Here is a 25342-nt window from a genome sequence, read left to right on the forward strand (position 1 = left end):
TATATGATGATTTTCGTTATTCTATTCTTCTTTAAGAATATATGGATCAGTATTGTGTGTTATCTTAATAAAATTACATCAATAAATTCCGAGAGTATAAAATGTTCGGTTGCACCCAAACTTAGCCTTTCCTTACTTCTTACAAATTGTTTTGGGCTATCGACACAACCTTATACAATTGAACAATGACAAAAATGACCTTCTAAATATTATTATTTTTGGTTTTCTATTTTTTTTTTCAATTTTGTTGTCAACTCATATAAAGTTCTGTTATTACAATCTTCCGCCCAATTTACTTACTTTCTAAACCTTTCTTGGCCAAAAATATTCAAAAATATTTTAAATTTCTGCTGGGTTTAATCTTTTACATATCATCCTCTGTAGTTTTCCAATTTTGGTTCCTTTTATGTCTTTTATTTAGTTATTCATTTTATTGTTTGAGAGTTAGCAATTTAGCTGTTATTATATTATTTGAATACTATGTTCAATTATGCTTTACCTTGTATTCAAAGTGTTTAATTTATTATAGCAAATAAAATACTCAAACATGTCGTAATAAACATATAAATGCAATATTTTTTAAATTAAATATGAATTCTTGTAAAAAATAGGAAAAAAACATAAAATCTAATAAAGCATAATGAATAATCGTTATCTTGATACACTATAACCAGCTAAGATTTAAAAAAAAATTTTATTCATGTATACTAGTATACTAGTGTTGAAAAATGGACAGTACTTTAGATATCGCATTCCTCGGTATCCTCAGATTTGTACAAATAGTCTCAATAAATTTTGTAAAGATAAAAAAAGGCCCCAAGGAACTTTAAATTATTCTAAAAAGCTAAAATGGTTCCGACATGGGTTCATACTAGTCCAAAAATATCTCCAAAATACCTAAAAATGTCCCAAAATTATTCTGAAATATTTAAAATTAAAGAAAATTCCAATAATGACCGGAGATAGCTTCCACAACTGTTGCAAAAACAACTCAATTTCTCTTAAGCTATTTCATATAACAATTAAAATTGCCTATAAATTGTATTTTACAATGTCAGTTGGGTGTGACCAGTTGACGTATCGATTTTAAATTGCTTCAATTGACCAAAAACTACCAAATTTATGCAAACAATGACAACAACCAGTTCGATGGACAACAAGCTACACCAGAAACCACTTTATTGGCTAATAATTCCACTTCGAGTTGTTGGCTTGCATGTGCCACACACATTTCCTTTATTTTTGCGCGAGCATGGCTGTCATGTTGCAAGTGCACTCCAGCCACTGCACAACACATAACTCTGCCATAATACGAGTATTCATTCCAGTTACATTCACACTCCCGACAAAATAGTAAGCGCTCACGTGTTGCGCTGCAAGAATGGAGCGCATGAAATGGAAAAGCAAAAACATATTTTTAATTTTTGCAATATTTCATATTTTTTTTGTTTTTTTTGCTTACACCAGCAAAATGTCTCAAATCGCAATGCCAACGTGCAGTGCAACTCAACACAACGCATGTAGCAACTGTCGCTGGCTGCTTCGAATGCCGTTAGACGATTTGCAATAATAACTTGGTCAGCGGTCTATTCCAGTTTGGCAGTCAAGTGCTTTCGTCCAAGTCAATATTTTCGCTTTCGGTTGCACGCCACCAGCACGCAACACCAGTATTTGCAACAACAGCAAATGTAATAATAACAACAACAATACTAACTAAGCAACAGACAAATGGCAACATTCAGCTGTTGATATTGCTAAAATTGCTATTAAGTTGTTTCGTTTGTTGTTTTGCTTTTGTCTTGTTGTTGTTGTTCTTTTCTTGTCTTTCCTTTTTGGCTTGCAATTTATCGGTGGCGTGCAATCGCCTTACCATTGGCGATTGTATTACATTGTTGATGTTTGGGGGCACAAACGGCGTTGCCACCACGATTGCAGTGCAATTGAGTGTGGTTGTTGTTATTGTTGTTTGTACTGTTGCGTGCTAATCGATATTTGTTGTTACAACAAATACAAGTATATTTTGTACGAATTTCGGTTTTACTTGTCGTTGCAGTTGCCGCCGTTTTGCTTGGCTGGTCAGCGATTGCTTTGTAGGTCACACACACACAGACACACATACAAATATATGTATATACACTGATGAATGCACGCTCGCTTTCAGTGGCAATACACCTTAAATGCACCGCTAGCCAAGTGGCATGAAGGTTCATTACAAGTTAACGCAAACACCGCTGTATCTCTACAGATTTATACGTGCATATATACATATACACATAAATACGCTTGTATTGTGCGTTACAAGCATTAATTGTGCATTTATTTCTTTATTATTTCATTGCACACAAGTGTTGTTTATATTACCACTTAACACTTACATGCGAAATTATTTTTAAAAGTATAAATATGTACTTGTTCTAAATTGTGCTCCGCACCAGCAGTGAAAAGCATGCTAATTGCACTCAAAAATGCATTTAAATATTGCCAATTTTGCAATAGCATAACAATAAAAATTGTTGTTGTTTCTTGTTCTAAATCATGTTGTTTATGATTTATTTAACCTTCTTTAGTTCAAATGTTTCCTAACTATTTATATAATATATATATTCATACCGTACATTGTGTACATACTCATATGCCAAATGTAAACAGACATACAAAAGACTTGAGCAACGAACTCGCTGCAAGTAGTTCATGATTTGTGTTGTTACTGAAGAAAAAATATTAAATTATAGTCATAAAATATTAAAATTTGCTTATTTTAAATACCGAAAGCATGAAACAGTAAATGAATTTAAATATTATAAAAGAAAATTTCAGTTAAATTAAGAAGAAATTTAAAATAAATATTTTAATTTTGCATTATTTTAATAATTATAATTGAAATTTATAAACAGTTGGCAACTCTTCTAAAATATTTCATACATAAAGCTTTATTATTGTTATTTTTGAGTTTAATGGCCGCGGTAATCATTTCATAGATATATATATAAAATATATATAACGATTTTTAAACAGGTGGTAACTTTTTCCAAAAAATTTTTCTACTATTTTTATACTCTCGCAACAAAGTTGCTAAGAGAGTATTATAGTTTTGTTCATATAACGGTTGTTTGTAACAACCAAAGCTAAACGAGTTAGATATAGGGTTATACGAGGGCTGCTATATATATTTCTGGCCTAATAATGAAAATAGGAATATTTATCAACGTAAATGGTTCATTGTTTTTCAAAATATTCTCCATCAAGATTTATACACTTTTGCATGCGCTCAAACCAATTTTCGAAGCACTTTTTTTGAGCCTTTTTTTGAGCGATTGTCAAATTTTGCGGGATCCAACGAGAACAAACCATTTTTACGGCCAGGTGTTCATGTAATATCGAATGTATGCTGGTGGGAGAAATGCATAGACATGCCTCTATCTGAAGGTATGTTACATGACGGTCTTGCATTATCAGTTCACGTACGGCATCGATGTTTTCTGGCACAACGGCTGTTTTTGAACGACCTCCACGGATTTCGTCTTTGAGCGAGCGTCGGCCACGATTGAATTCGTTGTACCAATTTTTCACAGTGCTATAGGATGGTGCTTCATAGCCATACAAAAAAGATTTTAGTTCATCGATGCACTCTTGTCGCGATAATCCACGTCGAAAGTTGTGAAAAATGGTCGCACGAAAATGTTCACGAGTTAATTCCATTTTTTGGCCGAGATGAATTTTTTAATTGCCTGTAAATAAAAAAATACACGATTAGATGAAAAAACGTTCTGAGTGATGTTATGCTAAAAAATGTCAAACTTTCCAATGGAAATGTCAGATTGCACCTGGCAACACTTAGTGTTGCCTAGGCCAGAAATATATATAGCAGCCCTCGTAGATATACCAAAGTGAACGAGTGGAGTTCAAATCCGGATGACCGTCCGTCTGTGCAAGCTATTACTTAAGTAAAAATTACGATATCTTGCTGAAACTTGGTACACGTGCTTGTTGGCATCATAGGAAGATGGGCGAAATTCGACCACTGCCACGCCCACAAAATGGCGAAACCCGAAAACACATAAAGTACCATAACTAAAGTTATAAAAGTAAAATTTGGTACGAAGGGCATATTTGGATGTAATTTTTTTTGGGAAGTGGTCGTAGCTCCGCCCCTCCTGCATTTATAGTGTGGTATCGCCTTTCTAAAAATCGAAATCTTTGAAATCAGACCATAAGTTTTGAAGGCCCCATATATCGAACATGAGGAACATCAGATATTTTGAACAAATTCAGAGGGAATATTTTTCTTCTACTGATATGTATCCGGGCCAAAAATGAGTGAAATCAGGTTATAACTTTCCCTAGCTCCCATATACCTAATAGACAATGGATTCCAAATTTCAATGGACTTTATTAATATAATTAAGAGTATAAAATGTTTGGTTACACCAAAACTTAACCTTCATTACAACTCTGCTCAATGGTATTTTCGCCAGTATAATTCACTCTTTGTTATATAAATTAAAATTATCTGAGGAAGATGATAATAATGCTCTTTTAATGAACGCAAGAACTTCGAACTTCCATTCTCTTAGCTCTTTAATGAGAGTATGTAGATTCTGTGTTTACATAAATACAAAAATGGAGTAAGCTCCAGTTTAGCCGTAAATTAGCAAATAATATACTTTAACCCTCTTCTAACTTTTCTTCTCTCACTTGGTGCTATAGATTTTGCCGTTAGATCATATTCTGAAGATTCACTTCAGAAATCATTAATATGTTCGATGTGGAATAGTATAGTAGCAGTGGCGGATCCAGAGACGTTTCTTTGGGGGGGGAGGGGGGTTTAATTGAATTTATCCTTCGATTTGGGTTTCAAACTAATTATTGCGAGAGAAATACAGTCCAAATTATGAAACAAAAATTATCAATTCCAATTTTTAGGTAAACTAAGTGGTTATAATCGAAAAGTCAACCATATGCATGCATTACATAGTAGCTCATTTTATTAAAAATTCAAACAGAAAGTTCCTTTTACATTGCGTGTTTCATAACGCAAAACGATGACTGCCAAGTTTTGCGAATCTTTCGATGACTTCTTCGGCGGTGATTTCGATGTCATTATGCGTATGAAGCAACGCTAATCCAACTAGTCTTTCTTGAAGCATGGTCATCCTAAGCCATGTTTTGATGCGGCGAAGATAAGAGAAAGAACGTTCATAGATCGCGTTTGATACGGGAAGTGTACAGAATACTCGGAGATAGGTGTGGATTGTTGGGAATATGTCGACATCACATTTTCTTAATGTTTCCATTGCAGAAGTTGTAATTTCGCTGTCTTCAATTTTTTGTTGCTGCTGCCAGTGACATTGCCAGTAGCTTAATTCACCTTTGAATTTCAATTTTTGTACGCTTTTTTCATCAGATTCCAGAATCTTTCTGTCAAGTATCCGATTAGATCATCGATTTCGTTTTCTTTTAAAATACTTGCTTCCTTTTGGAGAACTACGCTGAGCGAATGGGTGAGCGATAGAATGTCGCTGAGACAGAAGAGCCCGACGATAAATTCGAACTTGCACAAAGCCGATATGAGAATTGTTGCTTTGCCTGCTGTTTCTCTGTTCTTCCACTCACTGATTTTTGACAGAGCTTCGATGATCAACGGTATTTTCGCAACAAATTGAAGGACAACATCGTGCCTCTCTACCCATCTTGTTTCACACAACTGGACAAATTTTTCACCAAGTATCTTTGCTAATACAGTCACACGTTATGGAAATGAGTTCTTTCCCTAATTCGCAACGCCCCCCCCCCCCCTGAATTTTGCAAATGCAAATTTCCACAGTCACTCTGAAAAAATAAGCAGTAAAGAATTTATATCTACAATTATAAAACTGAATAAAAGCGTAAATTCTATTTACTAAATTTGGTTTAAGTTTATACGTTTATAAAACCAACCACAAATTAATTTTAAACCTGAATTTCTTGATAACACAACATTATAGTTCATAAAAAATAATTGCATGCAAAATAATCATAAAGAATGCTAAAAATTTTAAAATCTACTGAAAATATTTTTTTTTGTTTGTTTTTGTTTTCAAATAACTCTTACTGCTGACTGTCATAAATAGTATTTCAGCTAATTAAACTAAATCCATCAAAAATTATATTACCGCATGCGAACGCTAAGGAGCAAGTCATTGACTTGTGGCACTCTAATGGACTCTGGCACATTTCAGCACAACAATAATAATAACAATATACACTTAGTACAGATCAAGAAAAAAAAAATTATTTGAATTCAGCAACAATTTGATACATCTAACCTTTAAACAGACTCGTGATATATGTATAATATAAACAATTTCAAGCAATAAAAAATATTTTAAAATTTTTTAGACAAAATGACTGTCGCAGATGCTGGCAAGTATAACAATAGCAAAAATTAAGTATGAAACTATCAAGTAATCGCAATTCTATCAGCAGCTTAATGAAGATGTCAGTTATTATTTTCTTTGCCGTAATTACCCCAAAACAATTTGAACGCATTACACCACTACATATATGGATAGTAAAACATCCACATGAATGGATGACTTCTCACAGGGAGCGGTGTCAAAGTCGTGCGAATGACGCGACAAGCGTTTCAATGCCTCATCTGCGCGCCTTCGCATACGTCACGCTTTTGTAATTGTTGTCAGTGTATCTGCGCTCGCTTCTGGCGTATCATTGATTTTACGCTGTCATTGGTACTTACCACACGGCGCATTGCCACCGCCTGTCAGTGCTTTTTCTACGTTGACAAGCGTAATAAGCATTTCATTCGCTGTCACTAAAAATTATTTTGCATAGACAAAATGTGTGCAATGAGTCAAGTAGTCACTCGCAATTCAGGGTTTCAATGTTTTTTTCTTTTATTTTTTTATTTTATTTATTTGTATTTCTAGGGGTTTTTCAGTGACAAAAAAAAATGGAAGAAAATCAGTAACAAAGGTCATCGTCAATGTGCGCTTGATTGTTGAGTTTTGGGAAAATATTTTCAGTGATTAGAATTTATAAAGATGTGAAGAATTAAACACAATTTGCATGGCTAAAATATATGGAAATATGTTCTATTATAATAGTTGTATGAGGACTGGACAAGGTTTCCGATTTCAAAACTAAACAAAACAAGTAAGGAAGGGCTAAGTTCGGGTGTAACCGAACATTTTATACTCTCACAATTTATTTATTTAACTTTATTAATATTATATAATACACGATTTGACCCACATATTCGTCATACATATTGTATAAAGTCCATTGAAAGTTGGAAACCATAATATTAGGTTAGAATCACCATGGTCCTCATGTTCGATATATGGGGCCTTGACAACCTATGGTCCGATTTCGGTGATTTTAGAATGGGGCTGCCACACTATAAACGTAGTATTTGTTCTGCATCGATATCTTTACAAGTGCTTACTTTATATATTGTAAACTAAACGATTCAGATCGTCTTAAAATTCTGGTATATAGGAAGTAGGCGTGCTTGTGAAGCGATTTGGCCTATTTTCACAATATATCATTGGGATGTAAAGAAACTATTACAAACCAAGTTTCATTGAAATCGGTCGAGTAGTTCCTGAGATGTGGTTTTTGACCCATAAGTGGGTGATGCCACGTCCATTTTCCATTTTGTAAAAAAATCTGAGTGCAGCTTCCATCTGCCATTTCTTATGTGAAATTTAGTGTTTCTGACGTTTTTCGTTAACGAGTTAACCCACTTTTAGTAGTTTTCAACATAATCTTTGTATGGGAGGTGGGCGTGGATACAATCCGATTTCCTCCATTTTTGAACTGTATAAGGTAGTACCTAAAAGAAACCTTTAGTAGTTTGCGAGGTATATATACCTTGATATACCTTTAGTAGTGTGCGAGATATATACAAATAACCGATTTGGGGGCGGGGCCACGCCCACTGCCCCCAAAAAATTACATCCACATATGCCCCTTCATAGTGCGACCTTTCATACCAAATTTTATTTCCATAGCTTTATTTATAGCTTAGTTATGGCACTTTAAGTGTTTTCGGTTTTCGCCATTCGACGGACGGACAGACAGACATCCGGATTTGAACTTTTCTCGTCCTGATCATTTTGATATATATAACCCTATATCTAACTCGTTTAGTTTTAGGACTTAGAACCAACCGTTATGTGGACAAAACTATAATACTCTCGTAGCAACTTTGTTGCGAGAGTATAAAAATATTGAGGAAATACTCATATATTCGGCATGAAGTCCACTAATTAATGGAAATCCTTATCTATAGTACATATGTATATGAGATATGGCGTAATTCCTGGATTACAACCGAGATGATTTGTGGGCATAATTCATTTTAACATATCTCAATTACTAATTGATAAACCGAAAGTTAAAACTTAATACGAATATTAGGTATATGAGGTCTAGTGGAAGTAGTAACCCGATTTCACACAGACAGAGACACATTAGTAGAAGAAAACGACTCCTTCAGAACGAATCAGAAGGACTTCAAAATTGTTGTATAAGGAAAGTAGGTGTGGTTGGGAACCATTTTCGAGCTGGAACATCATAATATCCAAAAAATTATACCTACCAAATATGGGGGATATTGGTCGAGAGGTTTCTGAGTTACGATTTTTCACCCAAAACTACTACCATTTCGTATTTTTCGAACAAATTAGATCGAACTTCCATCGTTTGCTTAATGATTCGAAAGAACTTAAGTTTTACCAAGTTTTTGAAAGTAATTTAAGATTTACTGTAAAGAATGGTTCTTAAAGTCTATTAAGCTATAATTAGTATAGTGATATCTTAACTTACCCAATTAGATATATCTCTTTATGCTTTCAACTCTAAAGTGCACTGTATAAATATTGATTTATGCTCTCCTACTGCATTGTAATTGCACTACTATTAATCTGCATTAACAATTTGATTAGTATTTATGATAATTACCTATGCATTATTCATATATACGGATATATCAATTAATGTTTAACGGAAACTATGAAAAACAGTTACGTCATTAGAATAATTGATAAATGATAATTGCTTAAAGACACAAAACGTCAACACAGTTAATATCCACAAATCATTCGCGGCAAACACCATTGGCGCCAAACAAGCTGCAGTGAACTCGCGCCAATCAATGTGGTGGCCACAGCAATGCCTTGAGTGTAACGGCAAGAATCTTTTTGCAATGCACATTTGTTTTTGTTTTCAACTGTGTGAATTAACAAAAAGCTGCTGCGAAGTTCTTTGAAATAGAATTTCCCAACAAACTGGTTGAAGTACCATGAATACGTACATTGTATACACAGTACTTATACACACTTCTATGAGAAGTACTTGACAACGTCCTTCACAATGCCGTTAGATCATGTTGCTGTTTACATATAGAGATTTCTTTCTCATGCCTTATTTTTAGCATAGGTTCAAACAGATTAATGGATATTTAGCTGTGTCATTTTAGTATTACTTGACATACAATTTGTTGTTGTAATTTATACTAATGTTTTTTTGTTGAATTAATTATTAGTTTTGTGTTCATTGAAGGAAATATGTATATGTATGTATGCTGGGGTTCAATGCATTTTTGTAGTTCAATGAACTCTCCTTGTGCTAATTTTGGAATACGTTGAAAATTTATATCTTTGATTAAGAAATTAAGTAGACCGAGTATAGTGCTACAAATGTGTCTTATGTCTGATCTAGGCTTCAAATGGAACTACAACGACCCTTTTATTTTTTTATGTATTTTTTTTTTTGGTATACGGTTGCCTGTCAACAATTTCACACGATTTAGTCTAAATACACAATGGGGGTTTATATTATTATTGTTAACAGTATAAAGACTCCTCCATAGTGAAAGTTTCGTTGGAACGTACCGGTGCGAGAAAAATATGTTGTATTAAAAGATTCAGACACACTAAATTTTACAGAAACAAGTAAGGAAGGGCTAAGTTCGGGTGTAACCGAACCTCTCGAAACCTCTCGACCAATATCAGAATTAGACACACTAAAATTTACAGAAACAAGTATGGAAGGGCTAAGTTCGGGTGTAACCGAACATTTTATACTCTCATAATTTATTTATTTAACTTTATTAATATTATATAATACACAATTTGACCCACATATTCGTCATATATATTGTATAAAGTCCATTGAAAGTTGTAAACCGTAATATTAGGTTAGAAGCACCGAGGTCCTCATGTTCGATATATGGGGCCTTGAAAACCTATGGTCCGATTTTGGCGATTTAGAATAGGGCTGGCACACTATAAACGTAGTATTTGCACCGATATCTTAGTGCTTACTTTATATATTGTAAAGTAAACGATTCAGATCATCTTCAAAGTCCTGGTATATAGGAAGTAGGCGTGGTTGTGAAGCGATTTGGCCTCTTTTCACAACATATCATTGGGATGTAAGGAAACTATTACTAACCAAGTTTCATTGAAATCGGTCGAGTAGTTCCTGAGATATGATTTTTAACCCATAAGTGGGCGACGCCACGCCCATTTTCAATTTTGTAAAAAAATCTGGGTGCAGCTTCCATCTGCCATTTCGTAGGTGAAATTTAGTGTTTCTGTGTTTTCGATTTTGTCCGAAAGCAACCCTCTCACGGTCTCAAGGAACATGTGTTCCAAGTTTCATCAAGATATCTCAATTTTTGCTCAAGTTATCCGTTGCACGGACGGACAGACAGACAGACATTCGGATTTTGACTCGTCTCGTCACCCTGATCATTTTGATATACATAACCCTATATCTAACTCGTTTAGTTTTATGACTTACAAACAACCGTTATGTGAACAAAACTATAATACTCTCTTAGCAACTTTTGTTGCGAGAGTATAAAAATGGCAAAGAAGAGCTGCATTCAGGTTAAAAAAAATGGAAAATGGGCGTGTCGTCGCCCATTTATGTATCAAAAACCATATCTCAGGAAATTCTAGACCGATCTCAATGAATACATAATACTTTCTTGACACCGCGATGACACGGACGGGAAATGGGTGATATCGTTTCAACAACGACTAAATTCCATATAACTAAATTTTGAATTCCATCTGATTCCTTCACTTTATAATATATACATAAGGAACCGATGAAGATAGCGGAATAAAGCTTTACACAAATACTGTATATATGTGGATTCACTTGTCGAAATCGAACTTAAACTTTTCATTTCCCCAGATATCGAACATGAACATAAACCTAAGGGTATTTTTTCACCGAAAATATCAGTAAATCTCTCAGATATTTTAATGCAATTCAGAGGATATAGTTTTCTTCTAAAAGTGTAATAGTAACGTGTGAAATATCTTAGCAAAATTAAATGAGCGCATAGTCTTGGATATAGTGTACTTTGGTAGTGAAAATGATTGAAATCGGTTCAGGAATTACTCAACCCTCATATACCATATAAGATGATTTTCGTTATTCTATTGGTCTTTATGCCGAATATATGGGTCAAATTGTGTGTTATCTTAATATAATAAATTAAATAAATTGCGAGAGTATAAAATGTTCGGTTGCACCCGAACTTAGGCTTTCCTTACTTGTTTTACATTACTTTAGATTAATGCAGTTTTTAAGTACTTTCATTATATATAATTTTTAGTAGTATTTTTTATATATCCATAGTAAAAATAAAATAAAAAATTTACTCAAAATTCGTGAAATGTTTTAAAATGAATTAATATAAAGAAATATGTAGCATGAAGTTGTTATAAACATGTTTTTAAAATATTTTGTGATAAAAAATTGCTTGAAAGCTATCAATCATACTTTACTACTCAATAATCACACTTAATAGCTTCCGGTCACTGCAAAATATATTGATATACTAAACTTCAGTTGTTAGTTCATAAATTCTATGTTTAATGTAAACACTTTAGTAATGTTAAAAATAAATTGAATAATTAATTAAAAATTTAAAAATATCTAAAGACTTTCTACCACAGTTTTACCAACATTTTTAAATATCAAAATTAACTTTCAACTTTGCTTAATAATAGAGTATCGGCCTAAAACTGTCATAATTGCAAGCGTCACATTATGATTTTTGTTATTAATTGCTTGCTTGCTTTAGATAGCACAACCTTGACCAGCAACTCGGAAGTGCGAAACTTATATTCCGCGCCAAGTGGCTTAACTAAGCTGCGCTTAAGGCAATTTACAAACTAGTTTTAGACGTTGATATTGTAATAAGCTAATCAAGCGGCGTCGTATTTAATTTCACTTCACTCAATAGTTTCATTTTTATTTCCAGACATTTGTTAAGTGTAGAACGTTAGTTAGCAAACACACAATTACACGTTAACCTAGAAACTTTGCAGAAGCTTATATTTCTCTATTAGATGAAATAGAATAAAATTTTTAAAGTTTATAAATAAATAATATTAAATTTTTTTTTTTTGAACTCAAGTTCATTCAAACCAATTTTAATATTTACATACCGACTTAAGAGATGACGCACTAGAGATTAAAACCCTGCCAATTTATCAATCATATTTTATTGTGAAATTGAAATGGAAAATTTCACTAGTAAACAACAACAAGTATTGTTATATAACGGCATAATATAGTTTGCATTCAGTCTAAAGCAATTATTGCAAAACTAGCTCTACACGAAGCACTTATTAAAATAAATATTAAATAATGTTTAAAGTTATTAAGTAATATTAAAAATAAATGGGAAATTTCCGCAATCAGTCATTAGAAGCAACACACCGAGTGTTGAACTTAACTAAATGATAACTTCCTCCACTGTTAATCGCATGATTGTTTAGGCTGCTTAAGCTTTTAGTTAACTAACAAATTTCTCATAATTAAAACAACATTTACTACGACACGCAAACGGGGACCTGACATGGTCTGTATTCATTTAAATTGCTATTTAATAGTTTGAAGATTTCATAAATACTTAAATTCTCCCCAGTTTTTGCATGTGAGGTTTTGTAGAGATTTAAATTTAAATAAATTCTAAAAAAATTAAGAAAAAGGGGAGATAAATTGAATTCCCAACAAAAAATAATTTGTGTGCAATTAGTCATGGTTGGAGTTTTATATAAATATATGGAAAAATTATTTATTAATTTATATATTATATACACATATTGGGGTTTTTTTAGGCATAGAACTCTTGAAAGGGTTTGCTGTCAAACTAACTGTCAAACGAAACATATGTGTTTGACATTTATGTACAGTATATTTGACAACTTGTTATACAAAGACATACAATGTAACAAATCTTACAAATTTTGAGAATTTTAGTTTAACGGAAGCCATACCATAGCAGGATTTCCAGCAATCATAAGGAAACTCTTCTATATTCCAATAAAAAATATATATACATACATTTTTATTTTTTTCAAACAATTTTTACTTTTTTCTCAAACAAATCGCATTTTCTTTCCTCTCTTCCAGGCTCAATTTGTGCTCTGCATCGTGCACACCACCCGCGCACTCATCAGCTCCCAATGCCAATTCTCGAAATTCATCTCCACGCTTTTGCTGTTGAATGCCTCCATCTTCTTCTGCCTCTTCATGAACTTCTACATGGCCAGCTACAAGAAATCACAGAATCAGAAATTGAGCATTGCTGCGAAAATGAATGGAGCGCCGCCAGCGCAGAATGGTTGCGCGTTGGCTACAAAGAAAATACTGGAGATGAACAACAACACTATGGATACGATGGATGCGATTGGTTTGTTGGCGATGAAAGAAAAATTGAATTAAATATTGGAAAACCCCAAGCGGAAGAAAGCAAATATTAACGGTAACAAAAGGAACCGAACATTGCATGCAACCGCTCATTGGCCATACGTAGCAGACAAATTATGTGTTTTGAGAAATTTTTTTTTTACAAAAAAGGGGATGATGAACATGGGAGTTAATAAGAAAAAAAATTTATAACAAAAAAAGAATTATATTTTTTAAATATGATTATTTGAAGTTTATGCTCACAATTTATTAAAAAAACAGTTCAATCTCATCAATTGCACCATAAAAATTTAATTGAGAATTTATGAGAATGTGTCAAAGACACTGTTGAAGTTGTGGGAGAAGATCTTTATTTTATGGATCTAAAGTCTTCATTTCGGGATCCCCCAACTACTATTGTGACTAATTATTTTTTATAAAGAAAATAAAAAAAAATCAATAGACAATTTTTAAAAATTCAGCGTACACAGCTAAAAAAATTGTATGAGATAATTTAAAGGCAGCAATTTATCTCAATAAATTGTTTTTTGTTTATTTTATTTTTTATTTTTCATTTATGATTTATTTTTCTTTGAAATTACGATGTATACAACCAATTGTCGTTAATAGTACAACAATTTTCAATAAGTTTAAATAATCTAGTATTAAACACAAGCAATTTCCTTAGAAGATATGAGAGTAGTGCAAAAGATGAGTATGCATAAAATAAATAAATGCAAGGAAAATAAAAAGCAATTATTTATGAAAAAATAAAAACATAATTTTATTAAATTAAACACAATAACAACAAATGTCGCACTTTTTAATACTAAAAATAATAAAAAGAACAAAAAATATGCACATCGACATGTAAACTTTGTTTACAAATCTCACGCATGCGAGTTATGAGTGGCTCACACATAACTTGCATGAGATATTGAAAACGGTAAAAAGTGCTTGCGTGTAAATATTGCATGTAATATATTTTTAAAAATACTTTATGTCGCTTTGCCTCAAACCAAATACTGAAAGAAAATACTTTTTAACACACACATACATATGCACACATACTCAGTATACACTTTGATAGATTTTCGCCGTAATGGTGGAAATTTTGCAAGCATTTTTGCATTGAGTTTGTGAAAATCACAAAATGGGTCAATTTTTGCGATCTGCCTTAGCCTTAGCCTTAGCCATTCTTTATAGTTAATGTATATATATATGTTATATATTAATTAGTAATTATGTTTGTATGTGAACTACCAACGTAATGAGGAATAAACAATTCTTAAATTTAAGCAAAAATATATTAATAAGATTTTATGAATGACAAATAAAAACAAACAATTATTTTTACTGAGGAAAATAAAAGATTTTTTTGGAAAATTTGTAGAAAAAATTAAAAAAATACGAGAACTTACATTAAATTGTATTATAAATTGAAAATAATAAAATTTTATTGTATGTATGCGTAATTTTTTATATTTTAATTTTGTTTATTGTACTTTTAATGAAAATTATATATGTATAATTGTAAGCGCAAAACAAAACTGTTTTAATACTTATATGTATATTATATAATCTGTAATTTTAATTATATTTACTTATTTACACAATTATTACTTTTGTATATTTACTTAGCTTATTTTATACAACTAGTCTTAATTAAAATTCCATTCTGTACTGTACTTTTTATGGAATAGCGAAAATAAAAATATCTGAAAATCTTTTATTAATATGTACACGGGTTTTATTAGTTGTATTTATTTTTGTAAATTTAAGCATCAAAAGGGCAGTTCCTCTTTTTGATTATTAGAAGAATTAACAAACTTGTCTAATTCGTCTATTTTCGAATTAAAGGAAATGCTTTTTTTACTTACTGTGTGTTTTGTAGGTTAGGTACAATTAAAATAAATTCGATTCTAGTGGCTTCTTCTTAAGAAAGCGATCCAAATTTTTCAAATATTTATATGAGAAGCTAGATTTGTCTCTAACAGTTTTTTTTATATTACAAGGGACGGTCTCTATGAATGGTCAAAGTGATCTCCGATGCAGGAATCAGTCTCATTATATAATCTAGGCAAACTTTAGATACCTTCGGGTTTTATATAAAATCCAAATCTGTGAAACGTTTCGACGTATTTACAAAATCTAATTGAAAAATATGTAGTTAATGTATTCAACATTCTGCGAAATAGTGAACCATCACCAGATGGAAGAGGCAACTCATTATAGCACGAATTGTCTTAAGGTATCTCTATCTATCCGATGCGTACGGTATACAATCTACCGGAAGAATAAATATCATTACAATGGGTATATGAGGATATTGCCACAAACCTCACATACACATCGATTTACAATAAAATATAACTTGAACAGGAGAGAGATGAATTTATTTATTCGGTAATATTATTATATATAATATGATATCATCGGAAGCAACAACCGCGTTGTTAGTTCTGCTTTTTCCCGAGGTGAATGAGGACAAGACGAAATATCTCCTGTCATCGAACAAACAGTCAGCGCATTCGCGTCATGGATCCCACGTCACTGTTGACAGTCATAACATCGAAGTCGTAGATAATTTCGTATACCTGGGAACCAGCATCAACAACAGGAACAATATCAGCCTCGATATCCAGCGCAGAATCACTCTTGCCAATAGGTGCTACTTTGGACTGAGTTCCTCTCTCGACGAACCAAAATCAAACTCTACAAGTCGTTTATCATTCCAGTCCTGTTCTACGGTGCAGAAGCTTGGACGATGTCAACATCAGATGAGACGACACTAGGAGTTTTCGAGAGGAAAATTTTGCGCAAGGTGCTAAGAACATTGGCAACGGCGAATACCGCAGACGATGGAACGATGAGCTGTACGAGTTATACGACGACATTGACATAGTTCAGCGAATAAAAAGACATCGGCTACGCTGGCTAGGTCATGTTGTCCGAATGGACGAAAACTCTCCAGCTCTGAAAGTGTTCGATGCAGTACCCGACGGAGGAAGCCGAGGAAAGGGAAGGCCTCCACTCCGTTAGAGGGACCAGGTGGAGAGATAACGGAGACTAAATTGGGTTTTAGGGGTTACGTCTAGAAAAAATCAATTTTTTCGTTATGTACATGTATTCAAATAAAGACTCTAAAAATTTCAAGTCAATCCGACGAAGTGAAGTTAAGCGCATAATTGTAATGAAATTAGCATGCCGGTGTGGCGCCTTGTTTTACTCAAAACTGAGTTTTGAAAGTCGGTAAGATTTTTCGGAACTGGCTGAACCGATTAGTTTCAAAATTTTATATTTTTCTTCTGAACAATATTTTCTATAACTTAATCGATGGTTTTTTAATACCGATAAAAATTGTTTGTTTTTTACACAATTCTGTTTTACTCCATTATACAATACTTTAACGAAATTCGTTTGATTTTTTCATTTCAGATGACCCACTCCAGAGATATACATAGCTGTCAATGCAAAGCGACTTTTTTGGGAGGGTTTCCTGGAGATCTGCTGTAACAGCTTAAAAAACTGTTATTTTTACAAATAAAAAATTATTCAATACTCTTCAAAGTTACTATAATATATTCCTAGAATAAAAAAATTAGATGTTTTCTGAGAAACAATTGTTTAGGGCTCCTAACTAGATGTAACCCTTAAGCATAATATGGTACCCACCAGACAACAAAGGGACATTTTTATTATTTAATTCGTCCTTGGTGCAATGGCTTCAGATATTGCGGTAATAATATTTTCTTTAATTTGTAAATAATAATACATAAAATATATTAATATATTGCGTAATACCATGTTTCCACTCTCAATTGATAATATCTCAATAATAGTTCCACCCCCGTGTGAACCCCTAATAATATCATGCTTAATGTAAAGTTTACGCTTACGCTTTTTCCACTTTATCGCCATGCCGCTTCTGTCTTATTTGCTTTGTTTTGCTTTTCTTACGTTTAGTTGGCAACGCCATAAGTGTGTTGATGGGAAAAAAATGAAGTGTGTTACGATCAGCAGGCAAAGCAGAAAATTTTAGTGATTAAAAAATTATTCAATTAAAAATTGGATGAAAAAATCGCGCAAATATATAAAAGACAAATAGCAGCTGCATATGAAAGGTCCAAGCATACACATAGTAATACAAGAAAAGGACCGAGAAAGCAGATAGTTGATCTCAAGGCGAAGGCAGTGGATGACGACTCCCCTCTGCTTCTGATAAGATTTATGCATGATTGCTAAACGCTTGAGAAAATTACCGAAACTTGTCAAAAATCATCGGATAGTGCAATCTTAACGCTAACATAGTCTTTAATTAAATCACCTGATTACGGTGAAATAATAAACGTTAAAGTATTGGGAGCAACACGAGTGACACTAAAAAATTGAAATTAAGTAAAGATGTAAACTAGAAGTTGCGCTCTACATGCGTACGTGGAGTGCATAATTGTAAGGGAAAAATAACATATAAATAATTTTAATTTATAGCAAACAACATACAAACAACTGTGAGTGCATTTCTAGTCCCGCTATCAAATTTAAAAAAAAAAATTATACAACGAAAAAGCGGACACAGCGTCCTATCGCCATTGCCTCAAACAGTGCAAACCAATGATTGTGCCTAGCACATATGCAATGGAAATACAAATACATCAGCAGCACACAACTGATGATAGCATTAATAATAATAATAACAAAACAAGTATAATAGAGCAAACCCTAGTTGCAGCAACAACTCATACTGTAACAGCCAAGAATAGCATTTTAATGCCACCTTTAGACACTAAACTGTTGGCCAACAAACAAGGATTACACACCAATAACGAGGCTAACAATATCAATATGGATGTGGAGACCGCTGACGGTGAAGTGTCAGTGCTGCTGGCCAATAAGAATTTTCACTATGACGCACTCTCCAACCCAGAACAGTCATATGAAGCTAATGTCAATGTTGACGGTAATGGCGGTGCCAAATTCGTAGCTGGTGATGAGGCCAAACAACTACTAAATGAGCAAACACAACCGCAAGTTACATGGCTAGATAGTGAACAAATTGACGCACTCGACCTGACAACTCTGGACATTGGTAATATGTTCTTTAATCGTGTCGATAGTGCGGAGATCATTTATCAGAAGAAAAAGAAGGAAATCAAAATGGTTGGAAAGTATGTAATGGGTGATGTGCTGGGCGAAGGATCGTATGGTAAAGTAAAGGAAGTGCTCGACTCGGAAAATCTCTGTCGGCGTGCAGTAAAGATACTAACAAAGCGAAAACTGCGACGTATACCGAATGGAGAACAAAATGTACAGCGTGAAATACAATTATTACGGAATTTGCAGCACAAAAATGTGGTGGCGCTTTTGGATGTTTTGTACAATGAGGAGAAGCAGAAAATGTACATGATCATGGAATACTGTGTGGGCGGATTACAGGTGTGTGGAATAGTGTTAAGAGTTTATTGTTTTTAAGTAATTTATAAAAATTATATTTTTCAATTATTTTTTTAAAAAGGAACTTGTGGATAGCGCACCCGAAAAGAAACTACCTCTATTCCAGGCACATCGCTACTTTTGCCAATTAATTAGTGGCCTGGAGTATCTACATGGTTGTCGCATAATACATAAAGATATTAAACCCGGAAATCTATTGCTTTCACTAGAACAAATATTAAAAATTTCCGATTTTGGCGTCGCGGAGCAACTGGATTTATTCGCTGTAGACGACACATGCACCACCGGACAGGGATCACCTGCATTTCAACCGCCGGAAATTGCCAATGGACATGAATCATTCTCAGGCAGCAAAGTGGATATTTGGAGCTGCGGTGTTACGCTGTAAGTGCACTACAGTTTACAATATTTTAGCATAATTTGTGAGAGAAATTTATCAATAATATTTTTTTAATTTTACGACAGCTATAACATCTGCACAGGCCAGTATCCATTCGAAGGTGATAATATTTATAGGCTATTTGAGAATATCGGACGTGGACAATGGCAGGCACCTGATTGGCTATACAAATTAGACGCACAATTAGCCGGTCTCATATTGGGTATGCTACAAGCTGATCCAGCCAAGCGATACTCTATACAACAAATACGCTGTGATCCGTAAGTTATTAAATAAACACTAAAAATTTATAAATTAAAAAATAATAATTTTTTTCGCACAGCTGGTTCATATCGGCACCGGAAGAGAAAGGCCCACCAATACCCATACCGCCATTGAAACACGATGTTTATCGCCGTTCCACGGTACTGCCTTATTTAGATGCTTATCACTATGAAACTGAGCGTGATTTGGAAGAGGTCTACTTTACCGAGCACGATCTCAATCGTGAGTACGCGCGCTAAATAATGAAAAATATGAAAGAAATATCGAATTTTATATTAATATGCTTCACTAGGTGAACTCGCACTTCAGGCAGCCGCTGCAGCTGCCGAAATCAAAGCACAACAGCAACAAAAACAATTGGCGGCTGCAAATTCAATAGGGCCATCAACAAGCGCCGGTGCGTCTACTACAAACAGCATTAGTAAGGAGAAGAAATCTTCTTCACTCAAACGGCGCGCCAAAAAGCTAACATCATGTATATCTGTGAAGAAGCTCTCCAATTGTCGCCCGTCGTAATAAGCCGTTATGTATTTGAGCGCACATGCGTAGTCATTGGGAAAAACAGAAAAACAAAAAACAAGAACATAGTTTTAATATTATGAAAGAAACAAAATTAAGAATTTTCAACTCTGAACATTTCATTAGTTGTTGAATGTCAAGTCAGTTTAGCCTTATACATAGACGGTGCAGCTTGCAGTGCAGTGCTGCGGAGAATGATTAGCAACTTCTCGCGCGCCAAAAAAAAACAAAAACAAAAGCAAGTCACACGCCAACTTAATTATTGGAACATACAAACTACTACTTATCTACAATGGAGTAATACTTTATTAATTTTGTTTTCCTTTGCGTTGTTTTTTTTTTGCTAGTATTTATTAAAATGAAAATTAGTTTTCGGTAAAACTGTATTATTCGCGTCCGCTTTTTTGTTGTGTAATTTCTAGGTAGTACATACGTTTTATTTATTAGCTTATGCGTGAAATATACTCCTTACGTATTTTTGTTTTGTTTTTTTTTTTGTACTCACTTTTCTTTCACAACATGCGCTACAGTGAAAGGAAGTTGTGCAAAATTAATGAATCAATCAATCAAAAAATTATTTTTAACGTATTCATATAACATTTGCGTGTAATATTTGCTTAAACAATCTGAGCGTTGTGAAACTCACACACACTTGCCGTTTCGAGTGCGGCTTTTATCGCGTCAATAAACGATATAACAAGTTGGCACTTGTTCTTATGCGGCACATTGAGTTTGTTTATTAAAATGTATTATTTTTTGTACGCCCAAAACATGTGCAATCACAAACGCAATCACATACGTGCATACGTAATTTGTAGAATACATATATTTTGAAAACTTGAAGAATTCAATAACCCTAATACATTATATAGAAATGATACAAATAGCATATATATACATAAATACAAAACATGCAAAAATACATACATAGAATGCATTCAATAAGCAAATGAAAAATGCAATGCATACATTTCCTACCGACAATACAAAAAAAAAAAAAAATTGAAAAAAATATTGTGTTTTCGTTTCTTAGCTGAAAAATGAAATCTTATTTGTTATGAATTACATATGTGATTGGTTTAATCGAACCAATTTAACTATACAGAAAAACAAAAACAAAAAATATTTTCCATATTTTTAACACTTGAAAAAAATATAAACCGTTTGTTGTAAATGAAAAGTTGCTTGTTGCTTATTTTATTAACTATGCTATGCTTATAAATGTGAATAGTTTATAACTCCGGCTTATTGGCCATTAAATCGACGGGTCCAACTTGCGCGACATGCGCCTCATTCAACTCCGGCATAATGAACATTTGATAGTAATGTTGACCCAATTTCGTCAGCTTTTTCTGCATTAAATTGCGCAGCGTATCGACATATTGTGGCGGAATTTTGGACATGTATGGATTACGCCAATGCAGCTCGTTGCTGTCGACATGAAAGAGCGCCGGTGAGGGCACGTGATCCTTTAAGTAATTCCAAATGCACTCCTTCAGCAGCAGCGCAATCTGCGTAAAAGAAAACGCGAAACTTGAAAATAAACACAAATAACTGTTAAAAGTGCAACTAACCTCTGGCGGCTCAAAGTGTTCAATGATTACGTGCAGATTGGCGAGCGGCGGCGGCAGTAATTGACCCATTGCGAGTAACTGCAGCAGTTTTTGCGTGCAGCGCATAAGTTCATCGTTGGGATCGAATGACTGGAATTTGTTAACTGTGAAAAAAAAATCGAAAATAATAATATATCAAATAAAATTTCTGTGATTTTACCATTCTTCGCGCGCCACTGATGCAAACAGGTGGCACACATGGCACGCAAGAGCACCGATGAGAAGCACAGCGCCGGTCTATGTGCCGCTATAAACCCTAGCAACGCCCACAGCACAGGTGATGTGCTAAAGGCGCGTCTTATCATCAAATCACGTTCCATAGTCACCTTAGTGAACTCTTCATCCGGAAATGGCAGTCCATTGTACATGACATCCGTCGAGACCATTTCGACGAGCAATAGCGATATCATTGAGTAGCCCTCTACGGAATTTTGCTTATCTGCCACCGTGCAGCAAGCATCGAGCGCTTTGAGCAACAATGTTTGCATTTCTGCGGGACAGCATTTGAGCTCTTTTGTTGAGAAATCCGGACGCAAACCACGTCCAATTACACCTGCATGCAGCACGGTGCGATTGGCATTTGGCCCTAAGCTATGTCGTTGATTTTGTAGCAACACCATTTCATGTTCGGGTATTTCAAGCTGATCCACTTCGGGTTCTTCATACTGTCCAAATAGATAGCCATAATAGAAGAGTGCACCCTCCACTAACTCGCGTATGCAAGCAGTGCGCGCCGCTTTACGCGCAACACATTGACGCGCTAGCAGCAAGTAGGCACGATTAACTGCAGCCGAGCGGGATATGGGACCTACGAACGAAGTGAGAAAAGTGAAAATAAGGTATTTAATGGTGAACTTGTTTAAAAATATTTGGCTTACTTTTTTCGGTGAGCGCTAAGAAGAAATATTTCACGCTTAAAATGGAAAGCTTTAATATCTGTAAGAAAAAAATTATTAAAGAATTTTACGGTTAACTGTGCAAACAGCTCACCTCAGTGGACCGCAGCACCGTGCCTTTCAAGCCAACTTCAATTGTGTTGAGTAAGTCAATGATGGTGTGCGCTAAAGTTCGTCGATTGGCATCCTTTTCTTCTTCTTCGCTATCGTCGGAATCATTTAACGGTATACCTACTATGATTTTTGAGTCCTCATCTGTGTTTTCCACATCCATTGCTTCCACTTCAGCATCCGCTGCACCAAATTTGAGTTTTTTGTTTTCACAACTAATTTCGTTGCCGCCATTATTTTTGTTATTTTTCGCTGCTTTATATTTTTCTGCGCTATTAGCTTCGGCTAATTTATTCATACGTAGCACCACTTTGGCTAGTGTGACTTCAAGTATTTGTAGAATTTTCGGCAGGCAATCGTTGAGCACATTTGATAATAGATTCTGCTTCATATATTGGAATGAATTCTTCTTTTGCATTCTAATGAGCAAAGATTACAAGGATATGTTAAAAATTACAATTTATTTTTTGTTTACTTTGGACTTACTTTGTTAGCGTGTTAAGATTTTTGAACGTGTTGAGCGCCTCGGACTGATCACTGTTTATTAAACGTGTGTGTTTGAATTGCTCCTGCAGCAACACATCTTCCAGCACCATTTGTAGGCCTGGTTTAATGCACGGGAATTCCACCACACCACTTTGACCACCTATTACACGTATTACGGCACCCAAACCGTTGGGATTAGTCACATATGACTTGCGTAGTAGCTCCGATATCGTCTGATAGTAAATATGTGAATGTTGTGTGGCTGAAAGAATGTTTAATTTTACAACTTTTATAGAAATTATTTCTCAAACTAGATTTACATACACACAATCAGCAAGAGACGCACTGCAGTTTGTTGTTGAAAGATATTGGCGCTTAGACAATTCTTCCACAGCAAATATTTCGAGTCTTCAGTCGCCAGGTCATTCATTAGTGGACAAACTGTGGCATTTAGCACTACTTGCTCCAAGTCCTGTAGATTATATTCCAGAAAATCCTGACACCAAGTGTACTGCTCAGCCATTTGTGACACGGCGATAAGTACATGTGCACCATTCGTTTTTAAACGTAACGTCAGACTGTTAAGCGATGGCTGCATTTCTGCAAACACCTTGTTGCTCATCCAGAGAGGTGTCTTTTGTATTATAGTATTACGTAGTTCATCATTATCTGCACACAAGTTATGTTGTAGTTATAGATATTATAGTGCTGCAAATTAGAAATTACTTACACATTTCGAGAAACACAATCACCAGATTTTGCAGCAATGCATCGGCATATGTGGCCATCACCAATAAAAATGGTATAATACACGCATCTAAACTTTTCTTTGGATTAAAACCATCTTTCAGCAGCTCAGTCAATGCTTGTTTCAGCTCTTGTTCATGCGCAAATGATAAATAATCCAAAATACCCAACTCGGAATCGAAGCCACAACGGTAATCTTCCGCAAAACGTTTGAGACTGCATTGCAAAATCTGTGATATAATACTTAATGGAAAGCAACCGCCTAGACGCGCTACCACCCAGTCAAAACTAAGTGAATAACGTTGAAAAGCAGCTGAAATTAGAAAATTTTATTAATTTATGTTTTCACAATTTTATTCTAAAAATTCATACCCAATAATGTTTCCACGCAAGCTTCTTTCTCCGTATTGGTAAGTTTGCGGAAACTCAAGCTAATCAAGGTAAGTAAACCGCGCATTGCACCACAATTAAGCCAATAATTACATGCTGCTACGATTGACATCTTTCGTTTGGTATATCTGTCTGATAACTTTCCGACGAGGTCAAGACTCCACGCAGCGATTACTGGACCCCAAGCTGACGGACCTTTAACTACTAAATTTTCTAGTGCTTCTTGTACTGCTGCCCAGTTACTATCCTCGATGACCGTTGGCTGTGTTGTGGCATTGTTACTCGAACTGGGGCCCGCACCTTGTTTGCCCTGCCTAATTGGCAGTCCTGTGGTGTAGTCTACATTTGCATTAGCCAAATAATTCTGTACGGCTACTTCAGCTACTATCGAGAAATATTCTAAGATAATCTCGCGTGCAGCCGGCAGGTCCTCAAGCAGGCGAAAACTACTGCGAAGCAAAGAACTGTTTGTGAGCTTCTTAGGATTGCCATTATGGTTCGTTACAGATTGTATGAATTGTTTTAACTCCACTAAAACATGTTGTTTTAACATTTTATAACTTTTGTTGAAAAATACAGTAAATCAGAGACTGCAACGTTTTAATCAAAACAAAAAGAAATAAATAAAGTAGAATGTGCAATGAAGGTAGTGTTACCATATTTTCAGAATATAGTAAATTTTTACATACTGAAGGAAAAAGCATTGAAAAAGATTACGGCAACTCAACTAATTTAACATG

General features: G+C 34.3%; 3 protein-coding genes across 6 annotated transcripts in view; 2 read left to right on the top strand and 1 right to left on the bottom strand.

Moving 5' to 3' along the window:
• LOC105213525 (elongation of very long chain fatty acids protein 1) overlaps nucleotides 1–14776 on the top strand; it is a 46894-nt gene extending 32118 nt beyond the window's left edge. Inside the window, exon 6 of the mRNA XM_054234829.1 lies at nucleotides 13447–14776. Coding sequence (XP_054090804.1) covers nucleotides 13447–13758 — 312 coding nt within the window. The 3' untranslated portion in view covers nucleotides 13759–14776. The remainder of the gene's footprint in view (nucleotides 1–13446) is intronic.
• Nucleotides 14777–17679: 2903 nt separating this feature from the next.
• On the top strand, nucleotides 17680–21539 carry LOC105213524 (serine/threonine-protein kinase STK11). Of its 4 annotated transcripts, none has more exons than XM_054228861.1 (6): nucleotides 17681–18155; nucleotides 18214–19158; nucleotides 19238–19560; nucleotides 19642–19836; nucleotides 19899–20062; nucleotides 20133–21539. In XM_054228861.1, exons 2-6 carry the CDS (start codon nucleotides 18337–18339, stop codon nucleotides 20354–20356), a joined length of 1728 nt encoding a protein of 575 aa, XP_054084836.1. In that variant the 5' UTR covers nucleotides 17681–18155; nucleotides 18214–18336; the 3' UTR covers nucleotides 20357–21539. The 4 variants fall into 4 exon arrangements, with proteins under 4 accessions (XP_028897013.1, XP_054084836.1, XP_054084840.1 ...); XM_054228865.1 differs by having other exon boundaries at nucleotides 17681–18120; XM_029041180.2 differs by having other exon boundaries at nucleotides 17680–19158; nucleotides 19899–20066; nucleotides 20133–20275.
• LOC105213523 (integrator complex subunit 5) lies at nucleotides 21523–25235 on the bottom strand. The gene is made up of 9 exons (XM_011186409.3): nucleotides 24585–25235; nucleotides 24196–24525; nucleotides 23790–24134; nucleotides 23466–23727; nucleotides 22963–23398; nucleotides 22851–22908; nucleotides 22133–22780; nucleotides 21934–22076; nucleotides 21523–21870 (listed from the first exon to the last, which is right to left on the bottom strand). Exons 1-9 carry the CDS (start codon nucleotides 25153–25155, stop codon nucleotides 21592–21594), a joined length of 3072 nt encoding a protein of 1023 aa, XP_011184711.2. The 5' UTR covers nucleotides 25156–25235; the 3' UTR covers nucleotides 21523–21591.
• Between the last annotated feature and the right edge of the window lie 107 nt (nucleotides 25236–25342).

The sequence above is a fragment of the Zeugodacus cucurbitae genome, chromosome 2 (genome assembly GCF_028554725.1).
Source record: "Zeugodacus cucurbitae isolate PBARC_wt_2022May chromosome 2, idZeuCucr1.2, whole genome shotgun sequence".
Taxonomy (NCBI): Eukaryota; Metazoa; Arthropoda; class Insecta; order Diptera; family Tephritidae; genus Zeugodacus; species Zeugodacus cucurbitae.

Coding starts and splice junctions, on each gene's coding strand:
- LOC105213524 (XM_011186410.3), top strand. CDS start 18,337: ATGATTGTGCCTAGCACATATGCAATGGAAATACAAATACATCAGCAG. Junction 19,561..19,641: donor TGGAGCTGCGGTGTTACGCT/GTAAGTGCACTA, acceptor ATTTTACGACAG/CTATAACATCTGCACAGGCC. Junction 20,063..20,132: donor TACCGAGCACGATCTCAATC/GTGAGTACGCGC, acceptor ATGCTTCACTAG/GTGAACTCGCACTTCAGGCA.
- LOC105213523 (XM_011186409.3), bottom strand. CDS start 25,155: ATGTTAAAACAACATGTTTTAGTGGAGTTAAAACAATTCATACAATCT. Junction 22,909..22,962: donor CGGTGCTGCGGTCCACTGAG/GTGAGCTGTTTG, acceptor TTTTTCTTACAG/ATATTAAAGCTTTCCATTTT. Junction 22,781..22,850: donor CTTAGCGCTCACCGAAAAAA/GTAAGCCAAATA, acceptor CTTCGTTCGTAG/GTCCCATATCCCGCTCGGCT.